The 24963-nt window shown below is 55.6% G+C and overlaps 3 protein-coding genes across 6 annotated transcripts; 2 read left to right on the forward strand and 1 right to left on the reverse strand.

Moving 5' to 3' along the window:
• Positions 1-1833: 1833 nt before the first annotated feature.
• NFKBIE (NFKB inhibitor epsilon) lies at positions 1834-10073 on the forward strand. The gene is made up of 6 exons (XM_065755494.1): positions 1834-2279; positions 8111-8213; positions 8500-8713; positions 8813-8901; positions 9004-9252; positions 9373-10073. Exons 1-6 carry the CDS (start codon positions 1942-1944, stop codon positions 9436-9438), a joined length of 1059 nt encoding a protein of 352 aa, XP_065611566.1. The 5' UTR covers positions 1834-1941; the 3' UTR covers positions 9439-10073.
• Positions 10074-10714: 641 nt separating this feature from the next.
• On the forward strand, positions 10715-16695 carry SLC35B2 (solute carrier family 35 member B2). 3 transcript variants are annotated; one of them, XM_065755373.1, is made up of 4 exons: positions 10715-10762; positions 13312-13505; positions 14001-14161; positions 15343-16695. In XM_065755373.1, the coding sequence occupies exons 2-4, from the start codon at positions 13349-13351 to the stop codon at positions 16279-16281; spliced, it is 1257 nt and encodes a 418-aa protein (XP_065611445.1). In that variant the 5' UTR covers positions 10715-10762; positions 13312-13348; the 3' UTR covers positions 16282-16695. The 3 variants fall into 3 exon arrangements, with proteins under 3 accessions (XP_065611445.1, XP_065611440.1, XP_065611452.1); XM_065755368.1 differs by lacking the exon at positions 10715-10762 and adding an exon at positions 10896-10998; XM_065755380.1 differs by lacking the exon at positions 10715-10762 and adding an exon at positions 10969-10975.
• Positions 16696-18946: 2251 nt separating this feature from the next.
• Positions 18947-24473, reverse strand: HSP90AB1 (heat shock protein 90 alpha family class B member 1). 2 transcript variants are annotated; one of them, XM_065755392.1, is made up of 11 exons: positions 24264-24473; positions 23933-24139; positions 23582-23741; positions 23253-23386; positions 22509-22817; positions 21962-22127; positions 21585-21775; positions 21168-21315; positions 20639-20907; positions 19849-20182; positions 18947-19478 (listed from the first exon to the last, which is right to left on the reverse strand). In XM_065755392.1, the coding sequence occupies exons 1-11, from the start codon at positions 24408-24410 to the stop codon at positions 19369-19371; spliced, it is 2175 nt and encodes a 724-aa protein (XP_065611464.1). In that variant the 5' UTR covers positions 24411-24473; the 3' UTR covers positions 18947-19368. The 2 variants fall into 2 exon arrangements, 1 of the variants encoding a protein (XP_065611464.1); XR_010623384.1 differs by lacking the exon at positions 18947-19478 and adding an exon at positions 20400-20511 and having other exon boundaries at positions 20092-20182.
• Positions 24474-24963: the final 490 nt, after the last annotated feature.

Consider the following 24963-nt stretch of genomic DNA (forward strand, 5'->3'; position numbering starts at 1 on the left):
GAGATAGAGTCCAAGCCTCGTGAAGGAGCAACAAAAGCTGGCCAGCAAAGGTCACAAGAAATAACTTTATGATGGAGCTGTAGTACAGTACAGTGCAATATAAAAACCAGTAAAGGCATTTGGGGAAGTATTTTATGGGTAACCCAGCAGCAGCTGAGTACATAAAGCTGAAAGAGCAGAAATTTCTGTGGGAAGAACTTTCAGTGGAGGTTCAGGTTGAATATTAGGAAAAAACCTCTTCTCCAGAAGAGCAGTGAGGCACTGGCACAGGCTGCCCGGGGAGGTGGTGGAGTCACCATCCCTGGAGGGGTTCAAGAGCTGTGTGGATGTGGCACTGAAGGACACGGTCAGTGGGCATGCTGGTGGTTGGACGAGATGATCTTACATCTTTTCCAACCTTAATGATTCTGTGAGTCTATGAAGAAGGGGAGCACCTCCTGGCATTGCTCAATGGCTCTCACAGAGATGTGTAAGGGTTTGGTCTATGACTTGCAGACTCCAAGCTGATCATTGCCCCTGTGATTTCGCTTTGGGCTGGCTGTGACAAGCAGTAGCACCCAAGACCCAAGAGAAGCCCAGATGGACTCTACCCCACGAGAGGCCCTGCAAGTTATCAGCTGTGTGCAGCAGGGTCAGAAACGACATCTGCAGCACTGCTGAACTGGGATGCAGCCACCAGCAGGGTGCGAACGAGGGTGTCATGAGCGTATGACCCAGATCCACAGGCAGAGTCGGGAGGTGTGGGAGAAGCTCAGCAGTTGTCATCTTGCATCCAGGCAGAGCCAGAGACACGACTGAAGAAACCAAAACAGAACCCGAGCGTGGGAGGGCAGCTGGAGGTTACTGATGCCAGCACAGGCTTCCTCTGCCTGCTGGCATGCTGCTCCTGCCCTAACACTCCAAATCCTCTCTTCCCACCTGCTTGGAGGCACTCTGGGGGCAGCATGCACGCAGCAGGGCTGCAGCTGCAGGCCTGGCTGGGCAGTGCTCAGAGAGTGATGCAAGCCTACAGCAGCTTCAGCTGGAAAGGAGGTCCTCAGCACGCTGCATGCAGCCCTGTGAGCCCGCTTGCCCAGTGCTGCCCAGGTGAGTTCCCTGTAGACGTGGGAATGAGCAGGTCCTTCCCCTCCTTCTGGGTGCAGCAGGAAGGTGTGCACCTTGCATGTGAGAGAGGAGCAAGTGAAAATAAAAGTAATGAAAGCAGCAAGTGAAACCTGATTTCCAAGTGTCACTCACGTTCAGAGCTATCTAGATTGCCTTCTGTGGAGGGCCCACTGCCTGGGGTGCTGGGAGGTAACCAGATAAAGCCCACAGATCCCTGAGGGACGCAGCTGGATGGCTTTGATTTGGGACTGTTAAAGGCCATCTGGACCGACTCGCCTGGGATGAACACATGCACAGCTAGGTCTGGTGCTCAGAGCCCCGTCCAGCCTGACCTTGAGCATCTCCAGGGACCGGGCGTTCCCCACCTCTCTGGGCAACCTGATCCATCACCTCTCCGCCCTTACTGTAGCAATACACCCACTCTCCATCTCCCCTTTTAGACTGCAACCATTTCCCCTCGTCCCCTCACGACAGGGCTGCCACTCAAACAGCCACACCCGTCCAGGGGGAAGCAGCGGGGCCCACCGTCCCGCCTGGGGGGCACGCTGCGGCCCCGGGCTGCCGGTGCAAGCACACGGACGTCAGCCCATCAGCCCCGGGAGCAGCCTCAGGCTGAGGAAGGGCCCCGCGGGGGCGGGCGCGGTGCCGCTGCCCGCAGCGGGGGGAATCCCGGGCGGGCGGGGCCGGGCGCGGCTGAGTCAGTGCGGGCGGGAGGAGGAGGAGGAGCCGCGGAGCAGCGTCGGAGTCGGCTGCCGCTCGCTGGCTTTCCGGCCATGAGCCCCCCGGCACCGGGGCTGGGGCCGGGACGGGCGGGCGGCGGGTGCTGAACGCTGCGGGATGGCTCGGCCGGCGGGCGGAGAGTGCTGGGAGGGAGAGGACGGGCAGTGCGATTCCGGCATCGAGTCGCTGCGCTCGCTGCCGGGCGGGCGGGACAACCCGGCCCCCGCCGACACCCCGACCCTCACAGAGCCGCCGACCACCGCCGAGGAAACTCCGACCGACGTAGGAGAGGGCCCGGGCCCCTGCGAGCCGTCGACCCCCTCCGAGGAGCGCCTGGACTCCAGCTACGGCTCCGGTGCCCTCCCCGAGGCTCTGCCGACCGCGGAGCCGCCGCCCGACGGCACGAACCGACGGCAGCTGGAGGCCCTCACCTACGTCTCGGAGGACGGTGACACGTAAGTGAACGCGGCTCCTGCCCTCCGCTGCCAGCCCAGGCTCTGGGACGCGCGGCGGGCTGGGTCCGCTCTCGGGGAACGACCTGGCAGCCGCGGGGATGCTCGGCGCCTCTGGGACGGGGAGGCCCAGCTCCTGGCAGGGCAGGGGGCTCTCCGCGCCCGCAGAGCTCTCCCAGGGGCGGAGGAATCGCTCCAGGGTAGCACGGCTTGGCCGCTAGTAGCTGCGTTCAGCTCATCACGATCCTCTGCCTGCATTCCCTCCGCGGAGGGTTTTAATCACAAACGCACTCGGTGTGAGCGCAGCGTGCCTGTCACAGCTTCTCCCCAAGCCCAGGCTGGTGCTTAATGCTAAGTAATAAAGCAGGAGGAAGAGAAACCAAAGGGCACCGATACGAGCAAGGCAATGACTTAATAATGGCTGAGCCAGCAGGCTGGAGCAGGAGCTGCGGGGAGACAGAGCTACCGTGCTCCCAGGACTGCAGGAGGCGGGAGCCAGTCCCGGTGTTTACTTCCTGCTAAGGAGGGAGCCTGCACGGCTGCTAATTAGCTCATTAACGTGGGATATTTGCTGTGGCTGGTCTTGCAGCAAGCGGGGCTGGCGGCACGCAGCTCCCACGCCCCTGGCCATAGCGTTAGAGCCAACGTGCCAGTGGGGAGCTTCGGGCAGGCCTGGGGAAACAGCGCTGCAGGAAGGCAGCCGGTGGGTGCAGTGGGTGCAGCTGCTTGGAGATGCGTGTGCTGTTCGAGTCTGTCTCGTAGGGCAGCTGAGCCCGCTGCTTGCCCGACTTGCTTGGCCAGAGCCTAATGCAAGCAGCTCGTTAACTTGGGAAGCATCAATTGGCAGTGCCTCAGCATCTCCTGCCTGGAGTTACTCTCACTGAGCTCTCCCAGTGGCTGCAGCCACTCTCCTGTTTTCTCTCAGTTACAATGCAGTTCAGAACAGTAAATCTGCACTGAGGGAGGGGGGAGCCTGCTGCACACTGGGGCTGGGGGTGTTGGCACAGGGCCTCCTGAGACTGCCCCAGGAGCTGGGAAGGAAATGTATTCTTGAGGTCACTGCGGCTGGGCTGTGGACTTCTGCCTTTTCTATTCCTGTCTCTCCTCCTGACCCTGCGGTGGAGGTGGGCAGCATTTATATTTAGCAGTGCTGAGCATCCAGCACTCTGCTCAATGCAATTGGGACTGCCTGTGCTGGTAGCTCACCACAGAGCGCTGCTGGGGAGTAGGGCTGAGGTCCCCCCAAAGGCAGAGGGGCTGCTAGCATAGGAAGGAAGTTGGCTAATGAGGAGGCGTGGGGTGCTGACCGCTGAGATGCGCGGGTGTCTCGACAAGAGCAGCCACCTTCCAAGAATCATCTGTAAAAGCCTCAGCCACCCCCTCCTCCAGCCCCCTCTGTGGTTCTTCCCCTGCTGTCCTGGGGAAGTCAGGGCTGTGGCAATGGGGCACACAGCTCCCAGAGCTGCCACGGTAGGCAAGGGCAGGGCCTCGCACTTAGGGGAACGGTGTGCATCCCTCCTGTTCCATGTCAGAAATAGAGATGTCCTGCTTCTGTACTCCCAGGCGGTCTCCTCCAAGCATCCGTCTCTTCCTTTCAACCCAGTTCCTGTTCTGCTAGATGAGATTCTGATGGGACTGCTCTGCGTGGAAGCTGAGAGAGGGGCTTTCCAGTCACAGGGATGGTGAGCTCCATGCAGGCAGCTCCAGCGTTGTGCCCTGGCTTCCAAACAAGCACAGCCTTTGTCAGAAGCTGCTGAGGAAACCCCCTCCCTTCCAGCCTTGCCAGGCAGATGTTTAAGCCCGCCGTCCTGGGAGAGGAGTGGGCGTAGGACCAGCTCCTGTGAGGTGGGATGGGGCGGGATGGAAAATCTCACTTGCTTGGATTTGTGGAAGCCCCTGCTGGCTTGGAGACAGAGCTGGAGTTACTCAGGGAAGGAGAGATGCGGAGGAAGCCCAACTTCCTCCTACCGGCGATGTGTGCTGCCCCATCTGCTGATAAGAAATCATGTGCCTGTGAGCTGTGGGACAAGGTGTCTTTGCAAAGGCTCTGGAGGACTGCTTATGGGTTAATTTGGGTCCCCACTGGTGGTGATGCTCTGGGATCTGCATGACTGTGTAGCAGAAGGGCCTACCCACCCAGCCTCTGCCTGCTTGCACAGCTGTTGGGTGTAAGGCCATCCTGCAGGGCTAGGAGCTGCTTTTAGGCACTCAGCAATATGTGGCCATCTTAACTCCCCCATCTCGCATGGCCCTGCTCTAGAGATGCCTGCCTGTATTAAGGAGAGCCTTGCCTCTCAAGATAGTGCCAGTGAGAGGCTTTTCCCTGTTCTAATGGCTTCAGACTGGGCTTGAGGAAGTGTTTTCCGACTTTCTGCATGCTTAGGTTTACCCTAGAGCTGGCAAGAGACGCAGGGAACTTCAGGATGCAAGAGGAGGAAAAAGGGCTGGAAATTTCCACGTGCTGGGCTGCAGGAGCCTGGCTTGGCAGTACAAAGGCAGGGAGAGCTTTCTGTCCTTGCTTGGCTGCCACTTGGGAGGCATGAGCTCAGCTGGGTTAATGAAGGAAACTTTGATTTCTGCTGGTTCTGGGTTGTTTGGGTGGTTTTGCATTCACTGTGGATAAGAGAGGAGGCAGATGTGACCATGAAGGATGGTGTCTGAGCTGGGCACTGTACGGGGTGGCCCTGCACCCCGGGGATGGGAATCCCCCCTGGTGAGTGGGTGGTGGAGCTGAGCCCCTGGGCTAATGCCTCATCTAGAGAGCAGCCCGTGGCAATGCACCGTGTGTGCCAGACTAAGCAATGGCTCTGTACAGGCTCTGGCAAGGTCTAGCCACTGTCTGCAAGCAAGAGGCTGTTTTGAGGGGATGCTATCTCTGTGTGCGTGGGAACTAGGAGAATTGACTTGCCTCCTGAAGAGCAGAACGGCATTGCCATCGCCAGTGGGTCTTTTGGGGTTTGAGATGATTTTCACACTCCTGGGACAGGCTGTCTTGCTTCTGGCTCACCTCCCTGCACAGATGCTGGTGCAGGGCAGAGCCCCATTCTTCAGACAGGCATGCTGAGTACACCTAATCTCAGCGCAGGGCAGAACCACCTCTGCATGCAGGGAGGCGTAGAGCTGTGCAGCAGTGGGATGCAGTGTGACAGTGCCACGCTGCCTGACAGAGTCTGGGGCTAGTGTGTGAGGAAGCAGTTAGCAGTGCAAGTTGAAGGGCCAGAGGGGGGCAGCAGCGTAAGTGTGGAATTCCCCCTCTCTTTTCCTCCCTGCTCACGCTCCTCTGTGTCGCTGCTGATGCCATTTCCTCCTGGTAACAAGCTTGTCTTGAGCAAACTGTGTGCACGATTTCCTCCTCCTCTGCTCAGACAAAACAAGGAGCCAGGAGCAAAGCATTCCTGTTGAGCTTATCTGGAGAGGGATCAAAATGTGTTGGGGTGAATTCCACTGAATGCCTGGTCCCTTGCTCTGGATACTCCAAGGGAGAGATGGCAATGGAGAGTGCCCTGAGGACAAGGTGTCATGCTCCACGGATGGAAGGGTCTGCACAGTTAGCCCCTATTCTAGAGACATGACGAAGGTTATCCAGAGGACTGGTGGAACTCTGCTTGTGTCAAAGCTGGGTTTTACCATACCCTGTCCCCATGTCTCTGCTTGCAGCATCCTCAGGCTGGGATGCTCTCTACCTGGCAGCACATGGGCACCTCTCCTTCCTTGTGCCCGTGGTGGCGTCCCAGATAGGATAGCTTTTGGCTGTGGCCAGAAAAAGACAGCAATCTGCACAAAGCCTGCACCTAATGTCTCCTGGGGAGGTTTCCCAGCTTAGCAGGAGATGCTTCCTGGTTGCACAGCTCTCTATGGACAAGGGTGCTGCTCGAATACTCCCAGAGGACTCATTGACCCCAGTGGCTGCTGTGCCATTCCCCAGCAGCTCGCCGCCTCTGCAGTCATTTCAGGAAGCTGAGGCCTGGCAATGAGGAAAGAGGGGAGCAAATGCAGAAATGAAAGCAGGTGAGGAGGCTGTGCCTGGGTGGAGAAGGAAGACAAGGGTGGGAGGAAAAAAGCAATCCTTTGAAGCAGCTTCGAGGGAAAGCCTGAGCTCTGAGTGGTGGGAAGGGGCTCTGGTTGGGCTACTCCTGCAGTGTGGATATCCACACATGCTGAGCTACAAAGCCTTCAGGCAAGGGCGAGGGAGATGCTGGCAGAGGACTGGGCTTTCCATGTCCCCCTGTGACTGACGCACTTGTCCCCATGCTATGGGGCATGGGGCATTCCCGGGTACCCTCTTCAGCTCACCCTAGCTGGGCGTAGCTTTCTCCCCCAGGAGCCAAGTTTGGCTCTGGAAAGTGAAAGCGGCAGAGGTTTAAAGTTCAACCCGAATTGCTTTGGAAAGTCCCCGAGCTGCACGCGCTTATCTGCACCATACCTGAGAGCAGTACATCCTGCCATCTCCTCCGCATGTGGGAGCAGGCGTGGAGAGGCAGGGGCTGTCCCTGGTGGTAGGCAAAGGCCGCCTCAAGGTGAAGCCTCAGCCTGCTGCAAATCTCTTGGGGCATCTCCCTGCCCACTGCCAGCCCTGAGAGCCGTGGGAAGCAGTTGAAGGTGGGGGAGCACCTGCCACTGCCATATTTCTGCATCTGGTCCTGGTGCATCCCCTGCCTTGCCCCGCAGCGTCAGCGGTGAGGGGCACCCAGCAGCCTCATGGAGGCAAAATGTGTGTGGCTCTGCTTCCAGCGGGGAATTCCCTGCAGCAGTGTGACCCAGGGCTTCCCCAAGGACGCAACTTTTCCGCAGGCAGCAGGGCAAAGGGGAACTTGCTTGTTTCGCTGCAGAAAGTGGAGCTCGGCTGAGGGTGCCTGGGAGTAGACAGCTTTGCTGGGCTGCTCAGGCTGTGCAGCCCTCTTGCAGCCCCTCCTGCCTCCCTCCAGCCTTCAAGGGATGTCCTGCTCTTTTACCCTGCGCCCGGTGGGGTGCAGTAGGTTGGGGGTGCTGGGCTGGAAATTCCCCTCGGGCCCACTGCTGCTGCTCTCACTTCTGTTCTGACTGCACGGAGACAGCGAGGACCGGTGCAAAACCTACACAAGCATTGCGGCAGGAGAAGGGCAAGGGACGGGTGGGCTGAGAATGAAATCCACCCTGCGGCTGGGGCAGCCTGAGCATCCAGCGGATGTGAGTACCAGGGCTGTTTGCAGGTAGCCAGACATTCAGAGAGCTGTGGTATCCCTCTGCATGCCAGCCCTGGCACAGTGGTGCCAAAGGGGAAGGATGTGGAAGGCAGAAGAGGAAATCAGTGAGGGCTGGAGGAGAGGCTGGCACGAGGGCTGTGCCGCGCAGGTGATCTTGCTCTGGTGCCAGTCTTCTGCCCAGTTCTGGCTGCCTGCCTTGGCACAAGAAATAGCAGAAGCGTCATCATGTGGAGCCAGTAGTGGGGAACTGGAATTTCCCTGGCACCTGCCCGAATTCAAACCTCCTGCTCAGTGGCCAGACCTGGCTCTTGGGCTGTCCAAAATGCCTCCCAGGTTCTGCCATCCTCCCCAAGATGGAGGCCTGGGTGCAAGCCAGCATTCAGTGTGGCCCAAGAGAGGACAGGTGGGTCACTTCCCCTGTGGTCAGCCCAACGATCTGCCCTGGGGACCTTAGGCTGTGGTTCTGTCCCACCCTGCAGCTTAGGTGCCCTGGAGAGAGGGAAGGTTTGGGAGCTGCAAACTGGTGGGAAGACAGGCAGCTGGGGGAGGTGGGGAGGTTATTTCAACTGCAGCAGTGGAGGATCTCTGCCCCTGAACTGGGGCACTTGGGACTGATTTTTTCCTTCTTTTCCAACCCTGTTCCCTGTGCAGATTGGTTCACCTGGCCATTATCCACTGTGTCCCAGATGTGGCACTCTGCTTCATTGCTCAGCTTCCCAGAGAGCTGCTGGAGATCCAGAATGATCTTTTCCAGGTATGACACGAGTGCAATGTGCAGAAGGCAGGAAGCAGGCAGTTGCCACCCTATTGGGTGCCCGCTCCATCAGCCATTTCCCTAGGGAAGCCTGCCTGCTTGCTGCGGGGCATAAGGACACGTGAGCAGTCCCTTTCCAAAGAGGGGGAAGGCAATACTTTGGGAGGCAGGAGAGCAGCTCTTGACACTAGGGGTGGAGGGGTGCCAACCCCATGCCACCAGTCTGCTTGCTGGGGGCTGGCACTACAGTACACCCCACCTCCTAATTTCTGCTTCCCTTCTCCAGACCCCGCTGCACCTGGCTGTCTATCTGGAGCAGCCCAGCGTAGTCCAGGCACTGATCCACAAAGGAGTCAACCCCGGGCTGCAGGACCGCAATGGCAACACCCCACTGCACCTGGCCTGTGAGCAACAGCACCTGTGCTGTGCCCAGCAGCTGCTGCGTGGCACAGCTGAGCCCCCTGGGCACCTCCAGGACCTGCAGCTCCAGAACTGGCAAGGTGAGATCAGGGAGGTGGCCCAAGGTTCTGCTGTAAATCCAGGAGCTTGGTGGGGGACTGGCACTGATGCTGGCTGTCTCTTCTGTCTCCTCTCACCAGGTCTGGCCTGTCTGCACATCAGCACCTTGAAGGGGAACATCCAGATGATGTCCCTGCTGCTGCAGAGTGGTGCCAACATTGATGTTCAGGTAAGGCTGGAAAGGGCTGCTGCGGGGATGCACCTCTCCACCCTGTCTATGGGGTGTGGGTATTGCAGGGAGACCCCACATCCATGTCCTTGTCACTCACAGGAGGGCACAAGTGGGAAGACCCCGCTGCACATGGCAGTGGAGTGCCACAACCGAAGTGCTGTCCAGTTCCTGCTGCACAATGGGGCCTACGTGGACGCCCAGATGTACAATGGCTGCACCCCGCTGCACCTGGCCGTGGGCCGCAAGGATGCTGCCATCGCGGCCATCCTCTCACACTCTGGGGCAGACACCCTACTGAGGAACATGGAAGACGAGACGGCCCAGGACCTGGCTGATGGCAACGATGATGTGAGTGAGGCCAGCGGGGATGCCAGGAGTTCTGTCAGCATGTGGGGGAATTGGGGGCTTTGGGGTGGTGGCAGAGACGCAACAGGGATGCTCACAGCTTCGAACCCTTGTCTTTTGCAGCTCCTTGCCTTGCTGCCCTTTGATGATCTGAAGATCTCGGGGAAGCCCGTCGTGTGCTCTGAGTGAGCGGTGGACATGCTGGCCCACAATTGGCCTCCTCACCCCATGCTGTCGCCCTGATGCCTGCAATGGGAGCAGAGCTGTGTATTATCCCTGCCAGGAGAAGAAGTCTTATGGGCCTCAGGCTGCCTTTCTGAAGGCAGAAAGGAGGCAGCACTATGAGCACTACACGTGGGAGGCTTTATTTTCAGATTTGTGCCCAGTGAGGTCTGTGCTACAGATCAGCAGGACTTAATTGAATTTCCTTCCCTGCCAGGGGCCTGAACTGCAGGGGCTACAAGCTGTTGCTGATAGGGGATGGAGCCAGGAGAGGACTCCTCATCACACTGCACAGGGGCAGAGCATCCTCTGGCACCCCAGCCACCATCAGAACAAGTGTGGGTGAGCAGCTAGTGCTCACTGTAATAAACGTTTGTTCTGGCTGCAGGTGCTCCAGCTCTTGTGTCACCCCACCTACTCCACTCCCCCATGGTGTCCTCTTTAGCAGCGAGCATGGGAAGGTGACCTGGCTCCTGCTGTGGCAGGTTGATTAGAAAACATGGGGTCTTCCCTGGGTTCTGCATGCTCACAGGCTGAATTGATGGCTGGGTTATCTCCACATCCCCTCATTCCTCACCTTCCATCCCTGCCTCTATCCCGCGTGAGGACCACATGCTGCAGTGGGCTAGGGGAACCAGCCCACAACGGTGCTGTGGGAACAGACACCCAGTGTGCTGACCCCACCACCGCAGCCAGGGAAATTCCCCTCTTGCTGCCGTGGAGCAGCTGCTTTTGAGTGGTGCAAATCCCTGGATGGCGCAATCACCCAAGATGTGCTGCGGGGCTGCTGGCAGCTTCCTTCCTCCCTTTTTGCAAAGGCAGATGTGAGGGAATGCTGCCAGGAACGCAGCACTCGTTGCTCCGCTGCCCCCAGCAGCCTTCGGGCTGACAGCGAGGGGCTGTATTCTAACCTTGGCCGGGTCTGGCTGCCCTGCGGGGCAGCTCCAGTGCTGGGTGAGAGCAGTATCTCGCAGCGCGTGGGCCTGAAGGAGTGGGAGCACATGGAGAAAGGCAGAAGCAAGTGATCTACACCTGTTTTTTTTTTTTATTTGAATAATAAAAGTGTTTGGTTGGTTTGTTTGTTTTTAATGAGTGTCGTAAACCGTTAGTGCGTGGCAGCAGCCGGCCCTGCCCCCGCCCCCCTCGTTTGCTGCACTGCCCCTCCGCGCCGCCAGGGGGCGCTGTGGGGACGGCGCTGCGGGCCCGAGTGGGAGTTCCGCCGCCGCCGCCGCCGCCTGGAGCGGGCCGAGGGCAGGCGGCCGGGAGAGGGCCGGAGCGGAGCGGGCCGCAGGTGGGTGCTGGGGCCCGAGGTGCCCGCGGATGGGGCCGCCGGGCGGGGACCAACCCCGCAGCCCCGAGGGGTGGGAGGTTCCTCCTTCCTTCGCGATTCCCGGCGGCGGTCCCCGGTCCCGGGCGGAAAAAGCCGTGCGGTTTCGGGGCGTGAGGCGGAGCCCGCCCTGCAGCGCGGAGCTGGGGCCGGCACGGATGGGGAGAAGCCGCGTGAGTGAGTGACGTTCGTTATAGCGGGTAAGGCGGTGATGGGCTGGCGGTCGGACTGGGTGATTTTCCGACCTTGGGGGTCCGGACCCGAGGCTTCCCGTTAAGCGGAGCGGTGCTGGAGATGCGCCGGGCTGCGGGCCGGCGGCATTTCAGCCCCAAATCGTCAGTTCGGCTGAGTCAGGAGCCCGAGGCGTGGGGCCGGGGCCTAGCCCGGCTCTGGGGCGGTGCGTCCAAGAGCAGCCCCCCCTACTTCAGCTCTGCGGTCCTGCTCTGAGGCGTCTTTCATGCCTCGGCCTGCCGCCCGCGCGGCCCCCTCCCATCTGGAACACTCGCGGCCCTGTTCCCTCCGAGCCTCGGCGGGGAGAGCAGAGCCTGCGGCCCTGAATCGGCGCTTGGCGTCTGGGAGCTGCCAGTGCAGACATAGAGAGCCATTGTCCTGCTGTATCCTCCTATGGGAGAGCGGTGCTGGGGGGCCGCTCGGGGAACAGCCCTCAGTAGGGGTGGCAGGCTTTTGGTCTCTAAAGTTGAAGGGAGACGTGGCTATGAGTGTAGCAACTGGCCTTGCAGTCTGTATCAGACTTCTGCAAAAGCAAAGGGCCTTTCTGCACCCTCTCCTTGGCAAGAGAGCTGCTGCGGTCAGCCAGAATTACCTCATAGAAACCTGGAGCACGTGGGCATCATCAGCCCCCTGTGCCTCTGCTGAGCTGTGTTCCTTAACGTCCTCCAGTACCCATTGCAGCCTGTGATGCTTCCAGGTAGGAGAGAGGTCTGAGGGAGGGGAGGGTGGGGACGGAGATGTCAGGCTTTCTTTTCTAATGGGGAGGGAGCAAGGAAATAGGAAGCAGACACAGAAACCTGCTCCAAGCTGTTTGAACTTCTAGTCAAGATGGGAATTTCAGTGTCCTGTAAGTCACAGAAGGGTGAAGTTCAGCTTGGTTATGTCAAGTTGTTGGACACCAAGGCCTGCCCGCAGCAACTGAAGATTAGAAAAGGCCCTGAGGCCTTTCCAGGGGACTGGAGAACAGTGGGAAGGGATAGCATGTTGCTCGTGAAATGGCAGGGGACTTTTTTGCCTTTACAAGCCTAACTTTATAAGTACAGGACTTTGAGATTCATGCGTACTGGAGATCACAGCTGTATTATACTGGGGAAAGGTACACAGTGCCTAAATTCCTATGACTCATTTGTTTTCTGCAGGGGGAGTTAAAATCTTCTCTGTCCCTTTCTATCACAGGCACCCAGAGCTTCATCTGGTATGTGTTTATGTAACCAGCCCCACAGCACCGTCACTGACCCATGGGGGGTTTTCTGCAGGGGAGACAGAGGCAGGAATGGAGCATGGACCAAAGGTACATCCTTCCCTCCTGCGGAAAGCTGCTTTGACCTTGGAGCAGGCTGCTGCAGGAGAGGAGGATGCCAGTGGCCTTGGGTGCAGAAGTCTGTCTCAGCTTCCCCCTTGTTGTGTACCTGCTGCTTTTGTTCTTGGTGTGGCCCACTATTCTGGGTTTGCTTGTGCAGTGGAGGGGACAGTGGGAAGAACAATAGGTGCATTACAGCTGTCATAAAGCTGATTAGATCACCCCTCAGGACTAATGCTGAAGAATATTAGATGTTTTTACAGACAGGTAGCACTGGTAAAAACCCAACAAGCCAGCTGATGAGAAAGTTCCTTCCCAACCTTGGTCTCTGGCTGTGCCTTGTGAAGTGGGGGAACCCTGGTAATTTCCTCAGAGCTGCAGGGAAAACCTTGGCACATTGCCCCAGGGCTGACTGCTGCCCCAGGAGGGAGATGGGTGAGCCTGGCAGCCATATGCCCCCTGGTTCTTCTCCTCTGCTCACCTGGTGCAGTTTGAGGGAAGTCTCTGAAGTGCTTTTCCTGAAAGAAAGGATGCTCTGGCTACAGGCTTGTAACATGAGCTGCTAGGTAGGAGTCTCTTTCCGTTTGATGACCTTTTCTTTTTCCACTCAGAAGAAAGAAATCTGTGTTTAGCTGCGCTAAAGTTTAACCTGAAAAGGTGAGGTGAAAGGTGCTTCTTGCTTTTTGAACAAAGGCGTTGTCAAAACCAGCCCTTTACAGCAGCATTCAAATATCCTCTCCAATCCTGGAAGCCCAAGCTTTTAAGTCCATGTGTTCCTAAGCCAGAGCAAACACTGTTAACAGATGCAAATGTAAACTCCAGAAGGCCTTTCCTGCTCTGCATTGTGATAACTGCTGTCATTGCTGAGGTGGGATCTGGGTGTTGCCTACTGCTTGGGAGCAAGCTGGGAGGTGCGTGGTGCAGGTAGGCAGGGGGAGCAGTCTGTATGCTGGTTGCCTAACATATGCCTTTGTCTCTGCAGATTTTGTGTTCCCCTCCTGCTGGCTGCTCTCCCCGCCATGGCTACTGGTGAAGAAATGCCCCCTGCCCTGCAGGACTCATGGGGGGACTTCTGGCTCTTCCGTTTCTTTATTAATGCTGCTGGCTATGCGAGTATTGTAATACCGGGATTCCTCCTCATCCAGTACTTCAAGAGAAGGAATTACTTGGAGACAGGTAAGGACAACAGCTTCCCTCCCATACCCTGCCTCCTTTGAACTCTCTGCACCCCCTTCTGTCACTCCCAGTCAGTACTGACAGGTGCTGCTCTTGCTTTGCTTTGTTGGACCAGCCCTTAGCTGGGCATAGACCTCCATCCCTAGGAGCTGTCCTGAAACAAATCTCCCCCAGGCTCCCATACCAGTAGATACAGAAGTTTGTTCTGAACGATTTGGAGTCTGCCCAAGACAGCCCAATCCACGTCTGCTTAAGTAATATGAGAATTTGTCTGAGTCTCCTCGCTTTTAGGCTAGTTGGACTTTGCACAGGGAAGTTGTTGTCTCCCGGTCTGCTAAGGGCCCCAATCTCTATCTGGTGATGCATGTAGTGTAATGAAATGACTGTTAGTCACAGAGAAGGTTAGTAAGGAGCGAGGCTACACCTCTCAAGCTGGTGTGGCATATGGTCCCAGGCTGTGGTTAATTCTGTCTCTGTGTTCTCTTATCCCTTCAGGCCGAGGTATTTGCTTCCCTGTCATCAAATCTTGTGTGTTTGGCTCTGAGGTGAAGTCTGTACATCCAGAGGATGGCTCCCTGCCACCCCGAGTAGAGCCTGCAGAGTCCTCTACAGCCCGACAGGTCTTGAAGCTGCTCTTCTGTGCTGCTGGTCTACAGGTAGGGGCCCTGTGCATGTGTGTGTGGTTGTCCCACTCGGGGAGGAGGGACTAGAAAATGAGTTTGGACTGCCAGTTCTTCGAAGATGCAGTGCTGTCCTTGACAGGGTAGGGTTGGAGGCTGGGACACAGCCTCTCCACTAGGATAGTCCATCCACCAAGGCTGCTGTGTCACCTTTGAGGTACCATTCTGGTGTCATTTGAACTGGGACCTCTCTCATCTGTCCAATTGCAGTCCCCTGCATCCATGGGCAGGGGAAATTCTGAGATTGAGAAGGATTTTTAGGGTGCTCTCTTCTGGGTCACTTTCTGGGACCGATGGGTACTGCCCTTGATAGATTGGATTTGGATACTGGGGAAGTACTGAATTCAGCTACAAAAAGAGAGGAGGATCTTTTAATTTTAGTTTCCTTAAGCCTCAGCTACAGTGTAATCATCATTAGGAAAGGCAGCTTTTTGGTTGTGTGAGGACTAAAAATAACTATTATATAAAACACACATACTGCAGCCAGCAGAAGATGCCCACACTCTGGCTTAGTATTTTAGCACTTGCTTTGAGGACACCACCAAACCATTTCATTTCTCTCTGCCTCAGTTCCTTGAGAGAGAAAAGTCCATGTTACTTTTGTCAGAAGCTCAGTGCTATAACACTAGGGCTGCATGAGTAGTGGAGGTGACAGCCAGAGTAGCGATCAGCCCCGGAGCACAATTTTGTCTGCTGGGTCTGAAATTAGAATTGAATTGGGTGGAAGAACTGGGCCTGGAGAGCTGGAAGTGAAAACTAACACAGAGGCCATTGGGAAAGCTGCCAGGACCTGGCACCAAAAATAGAGCTATACATCAGTAATGTTCTCTGATCCTGCCCATCTGGATGAACAGACAGTTTAAAACAAGTGTTTTCTGTACACTGAGCTATTGCTTTGGGGGCTTCTCTTTTCTTGAAGGGGCTGTAATTGAGCAGGGATGGTTTTGGTTAGGTCTAGTTGTTCCTAAGTGTAACGACAAAGTAGGCTGGTTACAACAGGAGCTTTCCTGTCTCGCAGTGTCTCAGGGAAGAACTGCTATGAAGAAGATGAGGCAGTGATAGGGCAGACAAGGATCTCCTGGGGTCTATTCTTCCAGTGGTTGCTTGTAGGTCCTGGCCTGGATCCTAATTCCCTGTGCTCCTCCTGTGCTTTGCAGGCCTCCTACCTCACGTGGGGTGTTCTCCAGGAGCGTGTGATGACGAGAACATACGGTGCTACTGAAACGGACCCTGGTGAGAAGTTCAAGGACTCCCAGTTCCTAGTGTTCATGAACCGCATCCTGGCCTTCACGGTGGCTGGTCTGTACTGTGCCCTGACCAAGCAGCCACGCCATGGGGCTGCTATGTACAAGTACTCCTTTGCCTCCCTTTCCAACATCCTCAGCAGCTGGTGCCAGTACGAGGCACTCAAGTACATCAGCTTCCCCACCCAAGTGCTGGCCAAGGCTTCGAAAGTGATCCCTGTAATGATGATGGGTAAACTGGTGTCACACAAGAGTTACGAGTACTGGGAATACCTGACAGCTGCCCTCATCTCCGTGGGGGTCAGCATGTTCCTGCTCTCCAGTGCTCCCAACAGACACGTGTCCACTGTCACCACTTTCTCTGGTGTAGTCCTCCTGGCCGGCTACATTATCTTCGACAGCTTCACATCCAACTGGCAGGATGCCCTCTTCTCCTACAAGATGTCTCCAGTGCAGATGATGTTCGGTGTCAATGTCTTCTCCTGCCTTTTCACAGTGGGCTCGCTCTTGGAGCAGGGTGCTTTGCTAGAATCAGTACACTTCATGGCTCGACACTCGGAGTTCACAGCCCACGCGGTGCTGCTGTCAGTGTGCTCTGCCTGCGGCCAGCTCTTCATCTTCTGCACCATCAACCACTTTGGGGCAGCTGTCTTCACAATCATTATGACTCTCCGCCAAGCCTTTGCCATTCTCCTCTCCTGCTTCATCTATGGGCACACTGTCACTGTTGTGGGTGGACTGGGAATAGCTGTTGTCTTCGTGGCCCTCTTCCTCCGTGTCTATGCCCGCAGCCGCATGAAGAAGCGCAGCAAGAAACTACCAGCAGGAGAGACCCCTGTACAAAAGGTCTAAGGAGCTGAGGCCAGGGCCTCTGAGCTGTGCCTGCTGTCCTGCCTCTGCTGAGGGGCGCTTGCTTGAAATGTCAGAACCCACTGAGGAGCCAGGTGGGCTGGTTAGGCTGGACAAGTGGCTTACTTTTCCACCTGCTTTTCTTGGGGGAAGAGGCTGCAACAAGCCCAGGGAACGCTCTGGGCTGCCACAGCTCCAAATCTTCCTATTTGCCTTAATAGGTCAGAGCCTTCCAGCCACGGCACAGGCCTAGGGGCTTGCAGCTGCAGGGGTACACCAGTGTGGGGCTGCTGGTGCTCCTGCCCCTCCTGTGTCATGGTTTCTCTCTAAGGTCACTGATTGAACAAGGGAGCTCTTTTCAGCGGCACCGTCTTGCTTGTGCACCTCCACATCTGTCACTACTACAGAGCTCAGCAGGAGGAGAGGGCAGGAAAAAAACACTAGCTCTGTCTTTAAAACGCCTCTGTATGAGGCTAAGTCCTGAGCTGAGCTTGGGGGGGGAGTAGGACAGAAACTCCCAGCCCCTCCAGCCTCATGCTTCCTTCACAGGAGATGCTCCAGGTAGGACAGGCACAGCTCAGAGAGGACTTGTCCTACCGTGAGGCCTGGGATCTGCTCTGGGAGGGGATGCTGGAGTCAAAGCCAGGACTTCCCAGTTCAGTTTGTCAGTCCCTCACCTCAGCTCTAAGTCAATTTTCTTTGCTCCTCCTAGCCCAGGCTGATTTTTATGCAGAGACAAAGGCTGGCCGATGCATTTCCCAAGGCTTGCTGTGTTCTAGGTTGCTTTTCAGATACATCTGCTGCTGTTACAGGCCAAAGGCTGCAGTGCCCAGAATCCCCAGCATTGCCTCAGGGCAACTCGGTTTCTGGATTCTGTAGCTGCCATTCAGAGAAGCACAAATACCCATATTTTGTTGCTTTTTTTTTTTTTCCTGACAACTGGAGGCATCAGCCCCAGCTTTCTTGGGGCCTTACCAGAGCCCCACAGTGCCTGGAGGTCTGTGGGAGGGGACAGAGCCCTCTGTCATGCCTCATCCCCTCTCTACAGGCAAGAAGATGGAGGAGCAGGTGCCTGCCCCCAGGCAGCAGCAGATGGGGCAGTGGAGGCTGCTCCCACTGCTCTTCCCCAAAGCCTGGGTTGTACCTATTAACCCTTTTCTCATCACAACCTGACTGACAAGTCAGCAGTTTTGGTACTTTTGAAAAGCAACTTTTTTCTTCTTTTTATTTTATCTTATTAAAAATATGCTGCATCTAGAACCCTAGGGGTAAATAGGTTTTTTGTTTGTTTTCTTTATCCCTGTATCTCCCCATTCCCACTTATAGCTGGTCCTCCCCCTTGCCTCCACTCTTTGTTTAGAAATTCAAATTCCCCCAAGTGTCTGCCTCACAGTCTGCTGACAGACAACATGTTTGGGTTTTTGAGGTGTCTTTTTTTGGAGGGGAGTGGGGGGGGGAAGAGTTTGGGGGATGAAGAGGGAAGGAGTGGTAAAGTTTCTTTGTACCACAGTGCAGAACTGGACCCCTTTTCTAATTTAAATGAGAATGGGGAAAAACAAACAAGGAAAATGCTTTACATTGGAAAGAATCAATGCTGGGCTCACTTAATTGGCAAAACTTCCCCAATTAGGAGAAATAGTAAGTCTCCTTCTTCCTGTCTAGGAAGAAAATCACCCTGAAAGAGTTGGCTAACACACCTCTAGTTGTACCCCACTGTCCTGCACCCAAACAGTGCTATTGCAGTACTGTGCCCTGCAGTGCCTCAGTGTGCAGGCATGACTCCAGCTCCCACCAGAGCTATGCTCTGCACCCTACTTCCCTTTTCAAGATGGATGCTGGCTGAAAAGTCCACTCCATTTTGTGCCTGGGGCTGCTGGCAAGCAGGCAGCATGGCTTGATGTCACTTTCTTCTGCCCAAACCCAGAGGCCAACGTGGCAGAAGGTGACAAGCCCTACAGCTGGGGTGTGAGTTTGATGTACAGGGCAGATGACAGAGATGAAGCCCCAGGCCTCTCAGTCATCCAAGAAACAGGTAAATGCAAGGTGCTGCTAAGTGCAAAAGGCTGCAGGAGCCCCAAAACAGCAGGCTGGATGGGGGAGGAAAGGAAGCCTAGAGCAAAACCTGCAAAAGCAGTTTGACAGAAGAGCTGAACAGAGGCAGCTGAAGCCCTAAGCAGTTACTCTTCCCCTCCCATCCCCATCTCTACTCTGTGCTGCAAAGGAACAAGCAGATGGCACCCGCCACTGCTTCAGCGCAGAGATGCTCTGATTAGACCAGCCAGCAGCAACACGCTCATGTCCTGTCAGCTTACTCAGATAACAAGCACAGCTTGAAAAGGTTTCTTCAACAGCTGCAGGTCACACAGGGCTGTGGGCAGAGAGCTGGGAATCGCCTCTCCTGCACAGCAGGTCCTTTCCTCACCTACTCTCTCCGTGGTGCCAAAGCAGGGAAGTAACAGATCTGCTAAAGCAGAGCTCAAATCCAGTCAGAGTAGACCCTGCCTTCACACAGCAGTTCAGAAAGGACTCAACTCTCAGCACAGCACCAGCTGGGCTCTGCTTAACTCCCAGAGCTCAAACCTCTGGAACTGAGCACCCTCACCACCTCCCTCATTCTGGGCATCACCAGCCTCAGCCTAGAAACACAACAGAACCTTCTCCGTAAACCTTGTTCTTTTGACACTTTAATTCCAGTAGAATGAAACATCAGAAAAATCAATCAAAAATAACCAAGCCAACCAAAATACAATCCTACTCTGGGGAGGGCTGGAGAGAAAGGACTCTCCTCACCTCAGCTGAGCATGGGAGACCCCATGGGGTGGGAGAAAGAGGCAGACTGACCCCTCCACACCTCCATTCCCCCATCAGATGCTCTTACATAAGCAGAAATACACACACAACAGACATGCCCAGGGCTGCATGACTTGCCCACTACTGACAAACAGGGAATCCTGTCTCCATTCCTCACTACCAAAAAAGTTAATCCAGAAGACACCACCAAGGAGCCAGCTGGTGGGACCAGAGACTCCTTTTCTAAGCAGACATGAGATTGGACAGACGCCTGGAAGGAGATGGAAGAGACTTCCTTCTTTAGTCCACCTCTTCCATGCGGGACGAGTCTTCATCACCCTCCAGAGGTGGGATTTCATCAGGAGGAGATGTACTGGACTCTTCTGCAATCACCTCATCTTCATCAATACCTAGGGGAAAAAAGGGGAAAGAAGAGATGAAGCCTCTGAGAGACACCTGAGTCCCATAATCCCACAACAAAGGCTGCCTCAGAGCCCAAGGGACAGTACTCAAGAGTTACAACAAGCCACGGCACTTCCTGATTTACATTTCTGCCTAAAAAGACAGTTTGAGACAAACCCGAACATAAGCAACCTCTCTGAACACACGGGCCCTATTACCTATGGTAGACTTTTGGCATTTACTGGTGAGAAGGCACCATGGATCTGCACCCTCTGTGAGTCTCAAGGATGTGATTTCACAGCAGGTTAAGAAAAAACCCTTTCATAAGGAGAGCTAGCCTGGCCCAGGACTTTCTCCACGAGCTGCGTGGACACGTACCAAGCCCCAGTTTGATCATCCTGTAGATACGGTTGGAATGGGTCTGAGGATCTTCCAGGGAGAAGCCAGAGGACAGCAGAGCAGTCTCAAAGAGCAGGACCACCAGGTCTTTGACAGCTTTGTCATTCTTGTCAGCATCAGCCTTCTGGCGGAGCGTTTCCACAATTGGGTGGTCAGGGTTGATTTCCAGGTGCTTCTTGGCCATCATATAGCCCATGGTAGAGTTGTCCCGCAGTGCCTGAGCCTTCATGATGCGCTCCATGTTCGCTGTCCAACCGTATGTGCTGGTGACAATGCAGCACGGAGATGAGACCAATCGGTTGGAGATAGTTACCTGACAAAGTAGCCAAGAGTTAGCAGAGCAAGGCTCCCAGTATACCCAGGAATGGACCCAGCCCCAGCACACAACACCCCACATAATCACCCCAGGTTCACCTGGGGACAAGCCAAAGCAAACGGGGATCCTTCAAAACAGCTCCAAAATTGCTTCACAGAACAGTCTGGACAGCTCAGCCAGCACCTTCAGTACCCACTACGTTTCCCACACTTACCGTCTCCCATCAATGCACGTATTTGGGTCAGTGCCCCTCGCCTGCAGCCTGGCTGCTTAGAGCAAGATGGTGCAGTGCATGCTGGGACCTTCAGTCTCCTTTAGCGGCTCCTCTGCAGGAGATGAGGGAGATCAGAGGCATGCATTGAGCTGGGACCCTTGCCTGCATCATGGAGGGGTCCAGCCCTCCTCCCACCAGCCCAGGACACAGCCCTGGGCTGAGCTCCTCAACCATCTCACCTTCTCCACCTTCTTGTCCAGGATTTCCTTCATGAGTTTGCAGAGAGTCTCAAACTTGGCCTTGCTCTCCTCCATCTTCTTTTTCTCCTCCTCATCCTCAGGTAGCTCCAGCCCCTCCTTAGTAACTGACACAAGGGTTTTCCCATCGAACTCCTTGAGCTGCTGCACACAGTATTCATCAATAGGCTCCGTCATGTACACCACCTCAAAGCCACGCTTCCGCACACGCTCCACAAAGGCTGAGTTGGCAACCTGCTCCTTGCTTTCCCCTGTGTTTATGGGTTTAGAATCAAGATACCACAAAGATTTAGGAGTTGGTTACAGTGTGATAAAAAGCCCCAGTCTCTCAAAGCCCCTAATGTAAAGTTGGCTGCTGGTGGGGCTCTGGGCCTGGTATCCTTCCCCCAGCGCCCAGAGTTGGGCCATTTCAGTAGTGGGGGCCTGTTGAAGATAGCAAGACTTGCCTGGAAGAATTTAAAGCTGGTAGAGCAGATAACCTGCCTCAAGAGTGCACAGAAATCTGGCTCACCTGTGATGTAGTAGATACTCTTCTGCGTTTCCTTCATACGTGACACGTACTCTGCAAGTGATGTCACCTCATCACCTGACTGAGATGTGTGGTAGCGCAGCAGCTCTGACAGGCGCTTTCTGTTCGTTGAGTCCTCGTGGATGCCCAGCTGGGGGCAGAAAACATGCACATGGTCTCCAGGACAGAACTTACACACACGGCTATCCCCAAGACACAGCTATCTCCTAACCATACATTCTAAGCCACGAGAAGTCAGAAGGACCAGCTGCCCACAGAGGCTCTCTGAGGCACTTTTGAAGCCCACCTCTAACCCCAACACCCTCACAGCAAAGAAGCGGTGCTGGAACAAGCCTGCTCCTAAGGCAGATGGGTCACAGCTCCCTCCCTCCCCCAAATACAGTATGTCCAAGTTCTCACCTTCAGATTTTTGGAGAAGGCCTCATAAAATTTCTTGTAGTTCTCTTTGTCCTCTGCCAACTCCGTGAAGAGCTCCAAGCATTTTTTCACAATGTTTTTGCGGATCACCTTGAGGATTTTGCTCTGCTGCAACATCTCACGAGATATGTTCAGAGGTAGGTCTTCTGAGTCCACAACACCCCGGATGAAGTCTAAGTAAGGGAAACAGAAATTCAATTAAGACCTCTGGATTTCATTGTAAAAGAAACATTAAGACAGGGACTGCAGTCAGCCCACAGCAGTTGGCATCTCAGCCAGCCACTTGGCACTGGGAGCAGCACACAGGCTGGGGGGGGGTCCCAGCTCAACCTGGGAGGCTGAGGTAGGTGGGCTCTTACTCAGGTACTCGGGAATAAGCTCATCACAGCTGTCCATAATGAAGACACGCCTCACATACAGCTTAATATTGTTCTTCTTCTTCTTGTTCTCAAAGAGGTCAAAAGGAGCACGGCGTGGGATGAAGAGCAGGGCCCTGAACTCCAGCTGCCCTTCCACAGAGAAGTGCTGTGGGGTCAGAAATGAGAAACAGCTGCCACAGTCTACCCCTTCTATGCTTTCCTGCAAGCACTTACACTGGGCAGGCTGAACTACCACTCCTCAGCACTAGGGCTGGCAGGGGGGCATAGCAGGGTCTCCTGCAGTACAGCCAGTATTTCCCCATCTTCAGCCCCACTGCGTGCCTGGGCTCTCTGGCATCCAGTAGGCCTGGACAGAGAAGTCACACTTCTCTAAGGACCAATATTCTCCCATTCAAGCTTCTAGACTGGCAATGCCCACCCCTCTACCTGCATGGAAATCAGCACAGTCTACAGCACTAAGTGTTTGTACCAAAATTATGGCCTTGAGTGCAAGCCAGAAGGGGGCCATATCTCTCCCAGGACCCACCTTGACTGCCAGGTGGTCCTCCCAGTCATTGGTGAGGCTTTTGTAGAACTCGCCATACTCCTCCTGGGTGATGTCATCAGGATTGCGGGTCCAAATAGGTTTGGTCTTGTTAAGCTCCTCCTGGTCAATGTATTTCTCCTTAATTTTCTTCGTCTTTTTCTTTTTGCCTTTGTCTCCCTCCTCCTCCTCATCAGAGCCCACATCCTCAATTTTTGGTTTCTCCTCATCCTTAGACTCTTCCTCTTCTTTCTCAGCTTTCTCCTCCTCTGCCTCATCATCACTGATCTCTTTCTCACGCTCCTTCTCCACCTGTGGAAGGGATAAGAATCAGGGTCATAAACCCAGTTTTAGCCTCTAGCAGCTGCTACCAGAAAACCTTTACTCTCTGGACAAGCAAAATGGGTACCCTCTTGGGTGCAGTTCACTGTCCTGTCTGTGTAACGCCTGGAAACAGGGCTTTTCCCCAGACCAACCCTAGAAATCCTCACAGCGTTTATGTAACCAAAGACAGTGTCAGAAAAGACAGCAGTCATGAAATCCTCCTCCCATTACGGCTAATTCAGATGGCATCCAACAGCACAGATCAAGGACCAAACACGTATCTGGATATTAACTATGTTTACCTCCAATCTCTTATTTCCTTGGTCACAGAAGATGGTAGCTGCCCTTTCCTCATCTCCTCCCAACTCCCTCTCTCCTCCCTCCAGCTTTCCCAGGGGTCCCCACAGTACTTCTCTTACGTACATAAAGTGTGATGGGATAGCCAATGAACTGGGAGTGCTTCTTCACCACCTCTTTGACACGCTTCTCCTCCAAATACTCTGTTTGGTCCTCCTTCAAATACAGGATCACTTTGGTGCCTCGTCCAATGGGCTCACCTATTGTGTGAGATGGCAAAGGTTTGGGTTTCAGGTGTAGAAGGACAATGTATAAGCAAGACCAGCCCTAGGAATGTAAGTGCTACTTGATACCATGATGTTAACAAGAGATTAAAAGGACTGCCCAAGCTCTTTAAAGCATCAGGAAAAGGCACGTTTCTAGCACAGATACACCTGGTTTTATGCCATACGTACCACGGTCAGTCCGGACAATAAAGGAGCCCCCAGCTGACGACTCCCAAGCATACTGCTCATCATCGTTGTGCTTGGTGATGACAACAACCTTCTCAGCCACCAGGTAGGCGGAGTAGAAACCCACACCAAACTGCCCAATCATAGAAATGTCTGCACCTGCCTGCAAAGCCAGAGAGAAAGGACACAGGAAGCATTTGCAACCACTTCAATCAGCAGACAACTGGGTCAACACGCAGCTAAAGGAACGAGGGCCAACAGGCAGCCGAGCACCTCCCTGCTGCCGGAGGTGTGGGAACACGCTCGGGAAGGCAGGCAGCGAGCGAGGGAGCGGGGCAGCCAAAAGCAACCTACCTGCAAGGCCTCCATGAAGGCTTTGGTGCCCGATTTGGCAATGGTGCCCAGGTTGTTGATGAGATCGGCTTTGGTCATCCCGATGCCGGTGTCCAGCAGGGTGAGCGTGCGGTCGCGGGGGTTGGGGATGATGTCGATCTTGAGGTCTTTCCCGCTGTCCAGCTTGGAAGGGTCGGTCAGGCTCTCGTAGCGGATCTTGTCCAGCGCCTTAACGAGAGAGCAGGGGACCGCTCGCTGCCGCCCCCTGCCCGGCAGCCGCCCCCAAGCACCGCGTGCCTCACCCCACCGCAACCCCCGAGCAGAGGAAGACCCCCCCGCGGCCGGGGCTCACGTCGGAAGCGTTGGAGATGAGCTCCCGCAGGAAGATCTCCTTGTTGGAGTAGAACGTGTTGATGATGAGCGACATGAGCTGCGCGATCTCCGCCTGGAAGGCGAACGTCTCCGCCTCCTCCTCTCCATGCTGCACTTCCTCGGGCATCTGCAAAGCAAACCCGCGCCGTTCGTACCGGGGCTGCAGCGTTAACGCCCCACCCGACCAAAGCACACCGGACCCGGCCCCGCACCTCGCCGCTTGCGCTCGGCCGGTGCGGAAAGAGACCGCCAACCCACTTGGCCTCCTTTATATAAGCACGGTGCGCCCCGCCCCACCCCGCCCGCCGGCTCCTTCCGCCTTAAAGCGGCCCTGCAGCGCTGAAACGCGGCGCGGCTTCAAGCCGCGCAGTGGGCCCACCCCGGCTCCCTTTTAACGGCGGCGACGGCCCGCGGAGGAGCACAGCGTCGGCGCGGTCGTGACGTTCCAGAGAGTTCCACGCGACCCCCGGCGGCGGTCGGGCTCGCGGCGGCCCCTGCGAGCGGGCGGCCGTTGAGGCCGTGCAGTTCTCCCCCCGCGGCAGCAGGCGGCGCTCCCGCACGGACTGCACGGCCCGCTCCCCGCAGCAATGGACGCAGACACGGGGTTTCAGTCTTTTTATAGAAAAAGGCGAACTGTACAGATAACATTTACAGAGGGCGGGGGGCAGCCGAGGGCAGGG

The sequence above is a fragment of the Cyrtonyx montezumae genome, unplaced genomic scaffold (assembly GCF_038088225.1).
Source record: "Cyrtonyx montezumae isolate F1298 unplaced genomic scaffold, pur_monq_1.0 scaffold_0, whole genome shotgun sequence".
NCBI classification, from domain to species: domain Eukaryota; kingdom Metazoa; phylum Chordata; class Aves; order Galliformes; family Odontophoridae; genus Cyrtonyx; species Cyrtonyx montezumae.

Excerpts from the sequence above, each read along its gene's own strand:
- SLC35B2 (XM_065755373.1), top strand. The coding sequence starts at position 13,349 with ATGGCTACTGGTGAAGAAATGCCCCCTGCCCTGCAGGACTCATGGGGG. Across the intron at positions 13,506-14,000 it reads AAGGAATTACTTGGAGACAG|GCCGAGGTATTTGCTTCCCT; the intron begins GTAAGGACAACA and ends TTATCCCTTCAG. Across the intron at positions 14,162-15,342 it reads TCTGTGCTGCTGGTCTACAG|GCCTCCTACCTCACGTGGGG; the intron begins GTAGGGGCCCTG and ends TGTGCTTTGCAG.
- HSP90AB1 (XM_065755392.1), bottom strand. The coding sequence starts at position 24,410 with ATGCCCGAGGAAGTGCAGCATGGAGAGGAGGAGGCGGAGACGTTCGCC. Across the intron at positions 20,183-20,638 it reads TGGACAAGAAGGTGGAGAAG|GTAACTATCTCCAACCGATT; the intron begins GTGAGATGGTTG and ends CTACTTTGTCAG. Across the intron at positions 19,479-19,848 it reads GATGATCAAACTGGGGCTTG|GTATTGATGAAGATGAGGTG; the intron begins GTACGTGTCCAC and ends TTTTTCCCCTAG.
- NFKBIE (XM_065755494.1), top strand. The coding sequence starts at position 1,942 with ATGGCTCGGCCGGCGGGCGGAGAGTGCTGGGAGGGAGAGGACGGGCAG. Across the intron at positions 8,214-8,499 it reads TCCAGAATGATCTTTTCCAG|ACCCCGCTGCACCTGGCTGT; the intron begins GTATGACACGAG and ends TCCCTTCTCCAG. Across the intron at positions 9,253-9,372 it reads TGGCTGATGGCAACGATGAT|CTCCTTGCCTTGCTGCCCTT; the intron begins GTGAGTGAGGCC and ends TGTCTTTTGCAG.